This window comes from Peromyscus leucopus, chromosome 16_21 (genome assembly GCF_004664715.2).
Source record: "Peromyscus leucopus breed LL Stock chromosome 16_21, UCI_PerLeu_2.1, whole genome shotgun sequence".
NCBI lineage: Eukaryota > Metazoa > Chordata > Mammalia > Rodentia > Cricetidae > Peromyscus > Peromyscus leucopus.
Window position 1 is genome coordinate 42,265,583 of NC_051084.1, and position 17,133 is coordinate 42,282,715.

The following is a 17,133-nucleotide window of genomic DNA, read 5'->3' on the forward strand; positions in this document are numbered from 1 at the left end:
GCTTGTCTGTCACACAAACCCCTGGAGCCTGGTGTGTATGCATTGCCCTGCAGAGGAGTGTTTTACCTCTATTGTAGCTTGTAGCCCACTGGGAAAGAATGGCTTTTTAAAATTTTTTTTGGGGGGGATAGGCTCCAGAATTTTCAGAAATGCCTCATTTCTTGGAGGAGTTATGTTCCATGTTTTTCTTCATTTCATTTTAATGGGTTAATAATTCCATAGAGTTCTCCTCTGAAGAATACTTCCTAAATATTTTCTATTTATTATTTCAATTCCTGTGCCTGCCTTATTGCAAAACATTAGGAAGTGGTAGTTTTTAGCATTACTTAATGAATGTGTACATTGAGGCCCAAGCTTGGCTGTAGGCTGCCTCAGTAGGTAGTTATGGTTATACCCTGGCTCTCTAGAGGCTGAATCCATGTAAAGAAAAACAGGGAGAGGAGAAGAAACATGAAAAAAAAAGGAAAGGGAATTTCTAGTATACAATTGTTTCTAGAATGATTAGCAGGGGCTGGAGAGCTGGTTTAGACGTTCAGAGCTCTGCCTGCCCTTCCAAAGGACCTGAATTCAATTCCCAGCACCCACATGGCAGCTCACAACTGTCTGTAATTCCATTTTAGGGGATCTGGCTTCCTCACATGGACATATCTGCAGACAAAACACCAATGCACATAAAATAATAATAAATTATTAGAATGATTAGCTCAGGTCTGGTCTAGGTGTGGGTCCAGCCTATGGCTGAGCTGGTTGCTCCTGCAGTGAGGATTCTATTCTCTCTTCTTGCTTTCCTTTGTAGGGTTGGCAATCTATTTTACATTTTGAGAGGAATGAGAAAGCTTGTCTTTGTTTGCTATATTGGACTGGGTCTGAATCTCTTTATTAGTTGCTCAAAAGGGTCCTAGGGAGCTAGGGACATGTTGTTGAGACAAAAGAATACCATTTATCCTGTAAAGTGATGAAACTGAGCAGACCAAGGTCCCAAAAGGCCATGGTAATGTGGGTTTTAGCTCCTTTAACTTTAGGTAGAGATGATTGACAGAACTGTGTTGGTAATTTGTCCGTTTGCAGCAGATCTGAAGTGGAAAGAATGATGTTGGGGAAGTTTTGGGTAATTTAAACTCACGCTGTGGTTTTAAATGATCAATTAGGGCCATGGGCTTTTCTAGCAAAGAACTGTGGGCTACAGCTGCTCCCTCCTCATTCTTCACTGTGCTTGGCAGCACTCAGGAACTTATCACTTCAAGACTTAAGAGCAGGAAGTCGTTTCTCTCCATGCCAGAATGAGTAGGTCTTTTACTACTGTTGTTAAAAAAAAAAAAAAAAAAAAAAAAAAAAAAAAAGTAAAAACCTAAGGAGCAAAAGACACCATGGGGGACTCATAACACATTACACCAGACATCACAATTCAGACACATTTCAGACACAAGGAGCATCTTGAGCGTCCAGCTACCAACAGAGAAATAGAGAGTTGGCTGGAAGGACACAGGGACCAAGTCTAAAGCCGTACAACACACTAGAGAGCAGTGACTTTCTTTTCAACTCCAGTTTATCCCTTCACTGATAGCATACCTGAGTATGACCAAACCCTTCAAAATCAGATGTGACTACCCAAGGATAGTTGCCATATGGAAGGAATCACGACCAAAGGGGTCAGCACATCAGGTAGACAACAGGAAAATAAAAATATGTCCCGCAATTTTCTGGGAACCTTTACAGGAACGAGAAAAACAAAGAAACCCACAGAAAGCTTATTATCTTTTTTTTTCAAGTTTGCATCCACAGTAGGGTAAGAATTTTTCTTTGTAAGAGGGGATTTCAAACGAGATAGCCCAGGGTCATATAAGTAAATTAAGAATTCGTTTGTATTTATTTCGGTGTTTCCAGTTATTTACTAAGCATCAGCCGATAAAAAACAGCATTTGCATTGTTTTCGTTTTGTCTTCCAGCCTGTCTGATGTGGTGACCATACCCACATAACACTTTCGAACACCTAACATGCATATAGCCAAAATTAAGTAGTGCACTAAGAGGAAAACAAATGTTTAGTACCTGGAAGTAAAAAAAACCAAGACTATAAGATATTTCATTAGTGATTTTTATATTAATTGGGTGTTGAAATCATAACATTGAGCATCATTGGCTGTGCAAATCAGCATCACCAGTTTGTATGTATGCGTGCAAAGTAGGGTCATTTGGGAAGAGGTAACCTCAGTTGAAGAATTGCCTCTATCAGATTGGCCTGTGAGCATGTCTGTGGGGCAGGTTCTTGATCAATGGTTGATGTTGGAGGACTAGTGGGCGGTGCCTCTCCTAGATAGGTGGTCCTGGGTTGTGTAAGAAAGCCAACCGAGCAAGCCACGAGGAACAACCCAGTACTCAGCATCCCTCCATCGTCTCTGCATCAGTTTAAGCCTCCCCAGGGTTTAGATATAAATATCTTCAATGTTCCAACTGGATTGGAGCTTTCTCTGGGGAAGCTTGTCAGAATAAGCAAAACAAAGCAATTCTGCAGACCCAGTTGGCACCTTTGTGAATGGAGTTATAAAGTCACACAGCTTTCAATATTAAAAATACACTGTGTTGTTGCCTCATCTCCTTAGAAATAAAACAATATTAAAAACATTATTTCCAGCTGTTTATGAACACGGGGCACACATGCCTCTTATCTCGGAGGGTGAGGGAGTAGGACCACCATGAGCTGGAGGCTGGGCTACAGAGTTCTCAGATCCTGTCTCAAAAGCCAAAACCAAAGAAAGGCCTTTCTTCTCATGACCACTTACTTTATAGATGTCTTGGAAAACATTAGTATGTGAGATGATGGCTTCACCATCCAAACGCAAGTTAATTCATCAGTAAGATGAAGCCAATAAACACCATGCTTGACTGACTTACGACAATCAGTACATTGCAGTCCCATGGCGACATTTTTTCTAATAGAGCAGAACACTGACACCATTTTCCTGGCAGGGCCTGGAGACACCGCTGGGCTCCTTCAGTGTTGGCACTAGGACAGATTTCGGGTGTGATTGGGAATTCCACAGAGAAGAAAACGTAGGGATGTTTGCTTGCTAAGTTAAAATGACAGAGTTCAGCAAACTGTCTTAGTTCAAGAGCTGATCCTGCCTCATCCCCTTGAAGAACAGCAGCATCTGTGTAACGGGGTAGTGCTGTCATCACTAAGTTTGGATGGTTTCTTGACTGTTCTTTACATCCCTTTAAAGGAAATACATGTGATGTCACTATTGACTTATCTTTCAAGAATGCTGAGTTAAAGACAATAACATTGCTTTCTATTAACATAATGGTCCAAAGTATAAAACAATATAATGAATCATAAGTAAAATTTATCAACTTATTATTAAGAAATAATTATCTTTTCTTTCCAAAGACCCCCCCCTCTTTTTTTTAGAAAATTGATAATGAAGTGGACAATCACTTTCTAACTAGAACTTCCTAGAATGATGCTTAACTTTACCTTGTTAATGATCACTTGACTCCAAGTAAACAATTTAAACCATAGAAAAATGCAAAGGCAATCTCTGTGAAAGAGTCATTTAACCCCAAGGGGTCGTGACCCACAGGTTGAGAACCACTGATTTAGACTAAGGCATTCAAATACAAGAGTGTTAGGGTTGGAATTTCAAAAGTCTCCCTAAAACCTATAGGCTGAAGGCTTTGTTGCCAGCCTAGAGGAATTAGGACCTTCTGTAGGTGTGCCTGAGTGGAAGGAAATTACATCACTAGGGGTGTGCTCCTGAAGGCAATACTGGGACACATGCCTCCCGGCATTTCCCAGCTGCTATAAGGCAGCCTCTCTGAAACACTTTTCCACAGGCCCAAAGCAAGAGGGTCAGGTGACCACGGACTGAATCCCTGGGCCCAAATCAACATCTCTTCCTTTTAGGTTGTGTATCTCATGTTTCTATTGATAGACACCCATCTAACACAGAGAGTCAAGGCCTGCTCTTCCAGTGACCTATTGGGCACCTGAAGGCGATTACCAAACCTTGATTTTAAAGGCCTCCGTTTACCTCTCCTTTGTCCTCTGCATAGAGTGGTCATGGCCTGGGTGACTCTGAGGACTGACTGTGTCCCCTGGTGAGGAACAGCAATGTGAAGCTCCTCTCTGTGCCAGAGGACCCCTCTGGCTCTCTTTCTCTTTTCTCCTACTCTTCTCTTGCCTCAGTCAAAGCTCTGAGTTTTCAGTGTTTCCCAGAGATCTGGCCAAGTGGCCAAGCCTGCCTTCCCACGTGTCCTCACACTTAATCCCTTAGCTATTTGAGGTAACTTGAGTCATCTGGTGTCCTTGCAGCCAGGTGTCCCTTCAAATAGGATAGCAAAGCTGTGTGAGAAAGAGGAGCAGGAACAAACCATAAGAAAGGAGGCTTGCTGGGTTAGATGACTAAATAAACTCCTGACAAGGACAGGTACGAATCATTCAGGACACGACACCAAGGACTCCCCATGTTCACCAAACTCTTTGTCAACACTGCCTTCCTTTGTGTCTTGGTTAGGTACGAAGTAAGGTATATGTAGAAATTGAGTTTTATGTATCTGCAACCCGATTGCTGGTGAGTGAGGGAGATCTATCCAGCCAGTTCCTATTAGGAAACATTTCAAAGGAAGCACAGTGACTGGCCCAGCAGTTTGGAGAAGTGATTGAATCAAACCCATGAAAAGTAAGGCCTGTTACCAATGGAAGGCGGTGATTTTACAGTCGGCTTCAGCTGAGACAGCCACCCAATCTATGCTGACTCCACATTATCAGGAGGGAAAAAAAAAAAACACTTTTTAAAAATAGGCTAGAAATGATGATGCTTTTTAATGAGATCCCATTGATAAAAAGATGAGCATTTTGAGAGGATGGGAAAGAATAAGGACAGCCCCCAGGTTGAGATGCTGTGGGATCTCCAGGGACCTGAACTCTGAGGAGGAGAGGAAAGCTGGCTCTCCCATCCACCATGCAGGTATCTGGGACCCGTCCTGCGATATACTCACTTGTGTTACTCTGTTATAATGAATGCAGCAGCAGATGTGTCCCTGACTCTTTTACACCACTGTCCTGCATGCAGCTGACCGTGTAACTAACGGTTCTGTGGGGTAAAAGCCGGAGGTCATAGCCCTAAGTTGGCCAGCTGCCTCCAGGGCTAAGGAATGCTTGTCAGGAGAGGATATGCAGCTGGTAGCAGCAGGAAGGTGCCTGCTTGGAGACTGGGGGGGTGGGGGGTGGAGAGAACAACTGGAAAATGCTATTCAAACACGGTAGCCCTCAGATCCTGTGTTAGCCTTGGGGTCCACCTTCCAATCAAACACTAAGTGAGATGATTCATCTCAAGTCCCATCCATTCCCCCTTCGTGAGCCCTCCGACTGTGTCCCGCTTACTCTCTTAAAATGTTGGTGCATTTAGAAATTACGTAGAATAGCCATTTTATGTAGACACCCTGATTTTCTCAGATGAAGCAAGGCATTTGCATCTCTCCAAGGATTTCCACTGTTTATGTGGTTCACAGACATACTGTTCTAATACACATGCCATACACCATAAGACTTCATAAAGCAGCCACTTGAAGTCATGTTCCCAGGACACACGAGCAATACTTGAAAATACTTTGTACATAACAATGGTACAAGAGTGTTTGAGGGCCGGTTTCCATTCCCAGAACTACATGGGATCTATCTCCACTGTGCCCATGTGGAGAGATCTACTTTAATTTCTTTGTTAAGACAGGACCAAATCTGGCAGGCTCTTTGAAATCTTACTCAGCACTCTTCAGCTAGAGTCATTTGACTCCATGGTCCTGTGATTCCTTATAGTTCATTACATTTTGGACAATGACTTATGACCCTTTCTGTGATCCTACTTCATGAAATCACGTCTGCATGAGGTGCCAATTGGTGATATATAAACAGTGGTCAAATTGAAAACATTTATAATAGGTAGAGTAAACAGCAAGGCAGGGAGTCTATGAAAGAGGACAAGGTTACAGGAGTAACCCAGCATTCATTTCATTTTTCGTATTTTACAGAAGATGATTCAGTTTTTATGCTTGATTCTTCCTCTGAAAACAATTTTCATTTGCATTTTATAATATGTCAAACTCACTTTCTTTTGGTTGTTGGGTTTCTTGGAAGAGACAACTCACTCTATAGTAAATTCATGCTCTGGAATAATTAATTTACTTCACATGGGTGAGTTCTTTTTCTGAGAACATGCACTGTGCCCAGAGTCACCATATGACCTGAATTTAATCAATACAGAGAAAGCTAATGAATGGGTCTTCATCATTGCAAGGCCTGACTCTGAGTATGCCTTCATTTGGACACAGTTTTCATTGAAAATATAGGATTTGTTTGCATCATTCCTGTAATTTTATTTGCATATTTTAGTCCCACATGCAGATTCATTGTGGGAGCAAATGAACTGTGCAATGGTCTATCAACACAGTATACTCCAAAGCAGCTCCAATTCTAGGGAGACCCTCTGTGGTAGTTTGAATGTAATTGGCCCCCATCATCTCATAGGGAATGACACTATTAGGAGTGTGACTTTGTTGGAGTGGGTGTGGCCTTGTTGTAGAAAGTGTATCACTGGAAGAGTAGCCTTTGAGGTTTTCTGTGTTCAGGATACTGCACAATATCGCTGTTAACTTCCTGTTGCCTGCAATATGTAGAGTTCTCAGCTACAATTCTAGCACCATGTCTACCTGCACACTGCCATGTTCCCCATTATGAAGATAATGGACTGAACCTCTGAAACCGTAAGGGAGCCACTCTAATTAAATGTTTTCTTTACAAGAGTTTTCGTTGTCATGGTGTCTCTTCAGAGCAATAAAAACCCAAACTAAGACAGCCTCCTAATGTTGATGTCAGAATTGAATTTAGAAAATTGACCACTGTATTTTTAAAGGTATTTATGTTTATAATAAAATAGACATACCATAAATAAATACACACAGAAAGCATGTCCATGCATGTCTGTACAAAAATGATAAATATATATATATATATCTATTATATATATGTAAGTTCGTATATATGCATATATACACACATTTATACATCTTTACAACCAGAAATCTGTCTCCACCTCCTTCTTTCAATTCTGATGCTAGGTCCCTTTGGTTTTAATGATCATGCTCATCTAGCTACAGAACCTGAACTTGGCAGGGACTCAGGTACCGAACCCACTAAGCAGAGACTAAAATAAGCCTATATTCTCTCAAAGTACATATTCTGATAGAAAGAAAATGCAGTCTACAGAAGGGCAGCTTCATGGGATGCTATAGTGGAGTCATGGCCTCCTCTAGAAAAAGAGAATCATTGGAAGAATTTTCTATTCACAGATAGTCAAATGACAGATCATTTAAGTAGAAACTCAATCTTCCCCTTGAAGAACTTGTTGAGGAGTATTAGCTAGCCCGATCTTTGCCGATGCTATATTTTAAGCAATATGAGGATGAAGAAAACCTCAATTGCTGCTGAATGCAAAACCCACTAATTACAGTGATTTTACTTTTCCATCTCTAAATTGGCGATAATCACCATACATTTATGTTAAAGTGAGGCAAGATAATCACAAAGCAGTATGTTTGACCTCTATGTGGTCTCACACAAGGAAACCTAACACCTGTCAAAACATGTCCATGCTTTGGTGTGTTATATAGGCCAGGTGCTGGAATGGGCTTTGAAAGTGAAATGACAAGCTATCGAAGGAAACAAATTATCTACATCATTTTGGCTTGTGCCCTTCCAAATCTGTCCTCTGCATATGTGACACCCCTCCAGAGTTTTTTTGTTTCCCTAGAGTATAATTTCATTCATGTCAAAGTACCATTTCTATTAAGAGTATATTCATATAGGAACTGAGTCAAGATGCGTTAATGATATGCTTGACATGCAGAAAGCAGGGGACACTTTTCTTGTTCCTAATGGACTTAGAAGAAATAGAGATAGGGACAGAGATGATGGAGACTGGATACAGTTACATTCAAATAAATGAACTTCACCCTCTTACCTTGTCTACAGAACCAAGTAGAAGCTCTGATGGTCATGTATAACTATCATTTTCGGACCCTTGCCTTTTTTAGTGATCTTTTGATGTTATCATTCCACTCTCCTCTGACTACCAGAATATTCCAGCAGTTTCCTGAGCATGCCAGCCTCTTTCTTTCAAACTTCTGTGCATGCCCACCTTCTTTTCTTGGATTACACTCATTTTATCTATTCTTCTTCTGTGAATTCTACCAATTGTGTATCATAAATGTTTGTAAAAGACAGTTGCATCTATGCTGAGTGGGTGTGGACTTTTTCTTGTTATGACTCTGTGTGGAACAGAGGGTGTGTGGAACAGATAGTCACTTACACAATGTTCACATTGTATTGGGCACTATAAGTTATCCAGATATAGTTTAGAATGTACAAGGAGGTGTGCTTAGGTTGTGTTCAAATACTATCATTTTGTATAAGGGACTCAAGCATCACATTTTATTATCTGCAATGGCTCCTCAAATTGTCCCATGCAGACACTGAAGGGAAGCTGTACTTTCCTCCTATTTTTCGTTCTCGATGGCCTCTTGCTGATGAAAAATTTGTACAAATGCACCATTTGCTGTGGTATAACTATTTCCTTTTTCAAACTTCTAAAATAGCCTTTATTTTTATTTAGTATTATTAATCCTTTGAGAATTTCATATATGTATACAGTACGTTCTATTCCTATTCACCCTCACCATGCTCTTCCAACTCCTTTTGAAGCCCTCAACATCACATTCTTCTCCCAACAGTTCCTGTCCTCTTCTCTTTCTTAAAAAAAAAAAAATCCCTAGACACCAAGTAGTGTGATCTATGTGCACATGGATGTGAGGCCACCCACTAGGGCACAAGCAACCTACCAGGGACTAAATCTCTGAAGAAAGCTGACTCCCTCTCCCTTGGAAGCCATCAGCTTCACATGAGCTCCTCCCATTCCATGCTGGATTGTTGACTGGCTTGATCTTGAGCAGTTCGTGTGCAGGCAACCACAGCTCCTATGAGTTCATGAGTGTCTAGAAGACACTGCCAACACACCCTTCCTGTTCCCTTGTCTAGCACCTGCAGTGTTCAATGGCAGTGATCTCTTCATGACAGTTTCTTCCTTTAGACTAGGAGCTTTTGGAGGCTGAAACTGTGCCCCATTTGCCTTCATCTCCATAGACTACAGCTCAGAATTTCACCCCAGTAGATGCTCAGAGAATTTTGGTTGATATAGAAATTGTTATTAATAGTCATATTGCCTACTGTGACAAATGAGAAAGCTAGAGATGTATGAGTAAAAGAGTTGTCAAGTCAAGTCCTACTGGGCATACTAAAGGCCAATTTTTCTGAATGATGGTAGATTTAAGAAATTCAACTAGAGTTTCCTAAAATATGAAGAATCTATTTAGGCTGTTATTTTGGTGTGGACATTGTCACTCTAACTCCATGGACACTCGAGTCAAATATTCCCTTGAAGTAAAGGAGAGTCAGACATTGGTCTACACCCCTCACCAGCTTTGCGTGTGTACTGTGATTCTTCTAGAAAATGAAGGAAAAGCAGATTCACTGCAACCGTCCTCTCTGGAATGTAACTAGCCAGGAGGGTCTAAGGAGGTTTTATTCCCGGTTCCCATGACACTGCTTTGCTTGTGCCTCCCTAAGAGACCAGCTCATTTGTTGTTTTGAGTCCTTATGAGGTTGCTGATTGTGACCGGGTTTGATCTGCAATCCCACCAGAACAGAAAAATCTGTGTGGTGTGGAAACACCCTCCAGTCACTGATTGAGCAGCCATGGACATTGGATTTACATGGTTAGACCAGAATGGCAATATTTGGAAACTTTAGTCCAACCCCTCCCATTCATCAGCACTGTAGATGAACAGGTACTTCCCAAGCAAGTTGCTTCTGGGTACCAGGACTATAGTAGTCCTCCAATGTATTCCTCCTCGTGAAGTGATTTTGGGAGCAAAACTGCTCCATTATAGTCAGGGTCTGCCCAGCATAGACATCTCTCCTGGTCATGTGAGTGATACAGTATAACAGAATATAATCCACTTGTTATTCCTATGTCAAGGCTACACTTTCAATAGTAGCTGAATGATTGGTGTTCGTTAAATTGCTTCCCATCATGAAATAAATACTAATTTTTGCCTTCATGATGTGCTTATTGTTTAAGTAATAAGGAGATCATGATTGGGGGGGGGGCGTTGAGGAGCACATGCACACAGCACTATTCTAGTCTTGCAAAAATGTTTTTCAGATGATGATTAAAAACTTTTAAAGCCACAAAGAGAAGGAATTGTGCATAGGCTAAAAAAACACAGAGCTTCAACTGGGTAGTGGGTGCTGTTTTCCTTTAAAAATAAAAATAACTGAGGGAAATTGGGTAAAGAGCACTTGGTATTCATTAGTCTCCATATTTGTCAATATTTAAGCATCTCCTTGAAGCATCCTGCCCATAGGATTAGAATATTTTTAAGAAGTAATATGGCCATTATCAGCTGTACCCACATTTTCTACTTTCAACCTTGAAGAGAAGCTCATCTGTTCTTGTTGCTGGGAGTCTCTTCCCTCTAAAAGGCTGTGATCCAGAAAATGTGTGATTTTACTGAAGCCTTTGCCTCCTTATTTTGTGCTAGGGAATCTTAACGTCTGAAAATTTGATTTTAAAAATTCAAGTAAGCTGAGCCTGGAGGTGCAGACCTGTAAATCCAGCACCTGAGAGGCTGAGGAAGGAGGACTGAAAAGCCAAGGCTGGCCCGTGCACTAGAGAAAATTCACAGACAACCTAAGCAACTTAGCGAGCCTCTGTCTGGAAATGACGAGGGAAGTGAGTGCTCTCAGTGAAGCTCAGGGGTGAGTGTTTGCCTAGTGTGCAAAATCCCGGGGTTCATCCCCAGTTACTTCGGGCCATATTAAGCCAAAAGCACGAAAAGATCTAGATTTCTGAGATGTAATTAACCAAAGGCACCCAAAGTCTTCTACATCCTGATTCATAGAACTTGCTAATAACTGACATTCTAAGAGAAATGGGACATTGCAGATGAGATTTAACTAGGTTCTTGAGATGGTGAAATTGCAATAGTAATAATAATAATCAGATGGGCTTGGTGTAATCACAGGACCCTTATGAGAGGGAGTTAATCATTGTCACAATCGGTAACATTAGAGGCAGAGTGATGTGGCCACATGCCAAAGATTTTAAGCAGACTCTAGAAGGTAGAGCAGAAAAAAGGACAGATTCTCCTTGGAAGGTTCCAGAAGGAGCACAGCTCCATCAACATCTTGATATTTTTTTTTAGCCGAGTTAAAATTGTTTTTGATTTTTGACTTATGGAAGTGAGATGATCAAATGGATTGTAAGCTCTAATTTCTTAGAGTAGAAATAGGAAACAAATACAAACAGCCTTATGCTTGAGAGTAGAGGGCTCAGAGCTTGACAAGAAGTGGACACTACCTCTCCCGCAAGACAGATGGGCTCACTAAGAACTCCCAGGAATGAGGGTCAGGTCTACAACAGCACTGGCTTCCATCAGACTCCCTGGTTGAGCACCAGGGCACCATCATTTACTAGCTGTGAAATCTTGAGTACACCTTTGTTCTCCTGTTTATGAAAGTGGGGGTGATAATAGAACTTGCCTCATAAACAGGTTATGAGGATTAGCTGACAACCCATACACAGTGTTTGCTCAGTCCCTGGCTCCTAGGAAGGCTTCTCCAAACACCAACCTGCATGGAATAAGCCCTCAGCTGTACAGAGGCTTTGCCGTGTTTGCGGCTGCTCAGTTTTATTAGCTCGTTCAAAAGGCCACCCTTTCTTTGGGAAACTGCATGAAGTACACATTTTTCACCCATACAAATCTAAAAGACACACTTTTCTGGTTCTGGCGGTGGTAGTAACATTGTGTCTAAATGCAGAATCCTTGTAAAGGTGGGGTGTTTGTTTTGTTTTTTAACACAAAAACAAGACAAAAACGTTTATATGAGCAATGGGTATGTTTGTTGCAAGGGCACAGGTGTGTGACTACCTGCTGTCTCTGATCTCAGAGCATGTGAGCTTTGATTATTCAACTGTCCCATGCCGTAAGAGAACTCTTTCCTTACAAACAAGTGTCTCGAGTTAAGGAAGACCACTGCACAGGCCATGGGCCATGCACACCATGCACATTGTGTTGGGATGGCCCTGGAGTGGAATCAGATCCACTATGACTGGAAATTGCTTTATGGCTTGGCGCTTACTCAGTGGAAGCTCACTAGGGTCCCATTGTTCTGTTTTGCCCTTCAGTTCATTCTCATAATGAAGTCCTTCGGCACTATATGGGGACTGTACCTCTTCATAAAGGACTTGGTATATGCTGTCACCTGCATCACATTACATTTCCATCTTTGGGTGGCATTTGAGTTGGTTGGGGGTGATGTCCTGGGTTAATGTGAACTTGTGTGTCCATGAAGCAGACAGTGGTCAAGAACGTGGCGTGCTTTGCAGGTGATGGGCAGCTGGGGTGTGAGGTATGTGCCAGATGGAGTGAGAGAAGGATGTGAAACTTGCGCTCCAGTGAGGCAAGTGCATGAGGAATGTGAGTGCCCACCTTGCCAGCATGTGTCTGATCTGACCTTTCCCCAAGACATGCCAAGATGCCATGCCAAAACAGCTACCCGAGGAGGGATAGTGAAGGGCACAAAGTTGTGAGGAAAACACCAAAGAAAAGAAACAGAAACTTCCTTTACTTAGAAATTCTTGGAGCCTATTTCGAATTTCATAGAAACAGACACCACAGACTAGTTGAAATGACATCCAGATATATGGAGAAGGGTGCGGTGAGGAAGACGAGCAGGGAGGAAGCCAGGTGAAACCTGAGAGAGTGTAGGATTTCATGTTGTAGTTCAAGGTTTTTATATAATGTAGGAATAAAGTCAGAGAAGTGCTTTTATAGGATGAGAGTGGGTTTCAAATTACTTTGGACTTTTCAAATTTAGGATGCTCAAAGGAGGGTTGATGGTGATGGTGACCATGGGTTGACAGAGCATATGGATGTCAGGCAATGAGCAGAACGTACAGGGATTATTTAGGGCCCCAGGCAAGCAGAAGGCAGAGTGATTGTTTCATGCTTAGGAGCTGACCCGGTATTCTGACCTGGTGGCGGAGGCTGTGTTGACATAGAAGCTGCATCTTTCCCTCTAGCATCACAGCATGTGCCATGACAATGAATAAGTATGTGGAAGAGAACGTGTCTCAGAAGTCCTACACGACCATCAAGTACTTCATGAAGATGCTGAGCAGCGTGAGCGAGACCTTGATCTTCATCTTCATGGGCGTGTCCACCGTTGGGAAGAACCATGAGTGGAACTGGGCGTTCGTCTGCTTCACCCTGGCCTTCTGTCTGATCTGGCGAGCACTGGGTAGGGAAGTCATTTGTTCAGTCGGTGACAATGACCCAGTGGGACTTTTTTCTGCTGCGGCTGCCTCTTTGTCTGTCTGTCTGTCTTCTTCTTCTTCTTTTTCTTCTTCTTCTTCTTCTTCTTCTTCTTCTTCTTCTTCTTCTTCTTCTTCTTCTTCTTCTTCTTCTTCTTCTTCTTCTTCTCCTTCTCCTTCTCCTTCTCCTTCTCCTTCTCCTTCTCCTTCTCCTTCTCCTTCTCCTTCTCCTTCTCCTTCTCCTTCTCCTTCTCCTTCTCCTTCTCCTTCTCCTTCTCCTTCTCCTTCTCCTTCTCCTTCTCCTTCTCCTTCTCCTTCTCCTTCTCCTTCTCCTCCTCCTCCTCCTCTTCCTCTTCCTCCTCCTCTTCTTCCTCCTCCTCTTCTTCTTTCTCTTCCTCTTCCTCCTCCTCCTCTTCTTCTTCCTCTTCCTCCTCCTCTTCTTCTTTCTCTTCCTCTTCATCCTCCTCTTCTTCTTCTCCTCCTCCTTCCCTTCCTCCTCTTCCTCTTCCTCCTCTTCCTCTTCCTCTTCCTCCTCCTCTTCTTCTTTCTCTTCCTCTTCCTCTTCTTCCCCCTCCTCTTCTTTTTTCTCTTCCTCTTCCTCCTCTTCTTCTTCTTCTTCTCCTTCTTCTTCTACCCCTGTTCTCCTCTTTTCCCTTTCCTGTTCTTTTTCCACTTACTTCTCATTTTCTTCCTAACCTTGTTCTTTTTCCATTCCCATCTAATTTTTCTCTCTCCCTATTTTCTTTGTGCTTCTATATTCTTTCTAGGCTTTTATTGTAGATAAAATTAGTCTCTCTTTATGTCTCTAATTTGGATGGGTACAAGCATGTTATCCTGAAACAATAAGATGCTATGGATGTTCTGTATTTTAAATGTGTTGCTCTGATTGGTTAATAAATAAAACACTGATTGGCCAGTAGCCAGGCAGGAAGTATAGGCAGGACAAGGAGAGAGGAGAATTCTGGGAAGTGGAAGGCTGAGACAGAGAGACACTGCCAGCCGATGTGATGATAAGCAACATGTTAAGATACCAGTAAGCCACAAGCCACACAGCAACTTATAGATTAATAGAAATGGGTTAATTTGAGATATAAGAATAGTTAGCAAGAAGTCTGACACGGCCATACAGTTTGTAAGCAATATAAATCTCTGCAAGTTTACTTGTTTGGGTCTGAGCGGCTGGGGGACTGGCGGGTGAGAGAGATTTTTCCTGACTGTGGGCCAGGAAGGAAAACTCTAGCTACAATAAGACCAAGGACCTAAGAGTCCCCAGGATTCACAGGATGGGGTGGGAGGTGGGGTGCACACTTTGCACAGTCTCCAAGACTCAGAGGTTTGGAAGCCCAGGTCTGTCCCTGTCTGTCCATATTCACACAGTCTATTCCCTCTGGTTCTCTTTTTGCCCACAGGTGTCTTTGTCCTGACTCAAGTGATTAACTGGTTCCGGACCATTCCCCTGACCTTCAAGGACCAGTTCATCATTGCCTATGGAGGGCTCCGGGGTGCCATCTGTTTCGCCCTGGTGTTCCTCCTCCCTGCTAATGTGTTTCCCCGAAAGAAGCTGTTCATCACGGCCGCCATTGTTGTTATATTCTTCACTGTCTTCATCCTGGTGAGTGCAGCTATTTCTTCTAGAAAAGTCTCCCTCTACCTCAGGAGGAAGCAAGCGCTTTCTGGTCACCTGAGTGAATGCTGGTGGTGGAGGCAAAGTGTCATAGGTGTGTTGGAGCTTTGGGAGTCACCCGAACAAGGAACATGATATTTCCTGTCTGGGTTCATGTGCTGGATGGTGCAGGACATTACAAGAGTCCAATTTGGTCACTTGGCCCCCACAGAGGAAACAGTTATTTAAGGAAACTCAGCTCGGGGATTTGTGTTTACTACTGGAAACTGACAAAGTGCATGCTCTAGCCCTAATCCTTGTCATTTGCCTTGCTCTCTGACCTGGTAAATGTACTTGCTAAGTGCTGGTTGTGAGCCATGACCTTCCAGCATCTATTTGACAAGAGCTGGCTACCGACAGGGCTTTGCCTGGAACAGGGAACTAGTGAGCCCAGCAGATTGTGGGGAAGCTGTAAGCATGGTTCATCCGTCTTCATAATTTAGTCAATATGCCAGCTCTCAGGAGATTATATTCTGTGCATAGTCATTTAACAACTATGAGTTCTTACCAGAGCAAAATATAAGAATATACCCCTGTCTCTGCAGAACTTCCGTTCTTGTCAGGGCTTAGGGGAGGGTGGTATAAGCTAGGAGAGAAACCTAATGGTTCAAATATGGAATATACTTAAAGGGGGAAGATACTGTACAATAAAAAAGACAGAGATCATGGAAGAAGAGGGTGACATAGGCAGAGGGTAGGTTACAACTCTAAATTGATGATCACAGAAGGGAAAAGTGGGGAACTATGACATTTGAGCAAAGACCAGTAAGAGGCAGAGGCCTTAGCCAAGGTGGAGGACATTCCAGGCACATGTGCTGAGGGAGATCTTGTTTCCTTTGAAGTAGAATGTTCTTGGCCAGCGTATAGGGTGGGCTAGAGTAACAGAGACTGTGTTGGAGGCTTGTATTATGTAGGGCTGTGAAGAGCCATATAAGGAGCTTCACTTCTCCAAAGGAAGGGACACAAAGCAGAGGCCAAGGCAAGCTGAATACAGGCCCCGATGGTGGCCGGAAGAGAGGAAAGATCCTACTGTACATTCTGAACATGTAGCCTGCAGGATCTCTCTGGATGTGATGAATGTGAGGAAAGAGGAAGCTTCACTGACTCCCAGGGCTGGTGCCTGAGTGAGGGGAAGGATGGACTTACCCTCAAGTGAGAAGGGGAGATCTGTGAGACCAGAACTAGAGATTGGCAGTTCAGTTACAGGCTCGTTGGGTTAGAGATGTCTGTGAGACTTACAAGTGCAGACACTGGCTGGGCAGGTATGAAGAGTTGAAGTTCAGTAAAGAGGCTAGTCCTCAGCTGATGGTATCTGAATCCACAAGATGGGATGAGTGATCTGGAGCATGAATATGGACATTAAAGAAACAGAAAGGTACCAAGAGTGAGCCCTGAGGCAACCTGACATTAAGGCCTTGGCAGGGAAGGAGACGATCATGGAGGCTAACACGTGATTTTCATTGTGTGTAATCATCTTCAAGGGTTTCCTAAGTACCTTACCCACAGTATCATCTCAAGTATTTGTTCCTTTAATTGTCAGAACTGTTCTCTGCCACATAACTTCAGGAGGTTCCTGGTTTTTGGATAGGGAAAGTAAGGCCTAGAAATTAAAGTTAAACAATTTTGTGAAATTTATCAGTACCAGATGGGTCTTTACCATGAGTCGAGACTCTGCAAGAAAGCCAGGTGTGAAATAACACTCAGCATTGCATCCCATATAGATTCTTCTAGTCAATTCTCCACAGGACAGCTGGGCTTTGCTTGTGCTAGAACCAATCTGAGGACAGTGGGCTTTGTGGAGTCCTGGCCATGGATGCTCAGGATGCCCATGGATCCTGTTAGCTTGAGAGATGGCACTTTCCCTTCCAACCTGTGTCATCCACACCTTCCCTTCAGTGGTTACCTCAGGGTGATGAGCATGTCAGGTGCCAGGTTAGAGATTTCATATGTGTGCCATCACATTTCACTCCCCAAACTAACCTCTGACACAAAGACTGGCATCACCTCCCAGGAGCAAACTCATCCTCAAAGAAGAAAATGACC

The 17,133-nt window shown here is 42.8% G+C and overlaps 1 protein-coding gene across 1 annotated transcript in view; it reads left to right on the forward strand.

Moving 5' to 3' along the window:
- Slc9a2 (solute carrier family 9 member A2) overlaps nucleotides 1–17,133 on the forward strand; it is an 89,066-nt gene that overhangs the window by 44,746 nt on the left and 27,187 nt on the right. The window contains exons 4-5 of the mRNA XM_028865800.2: nucleotides 13,197–13,414; nucleotides 14,837–15,039. Of these exons, the coding sequence (XP_028721633.1) occupies nucleotides 13,197–13,414; nucleotides 14,837–15,039 (421 nt within the window). The remainder of the gene's footprint in view (nucleotides 1–13,196; nucleotides 13,415–14,836; nucleotides 15,040–17,133) is intronic.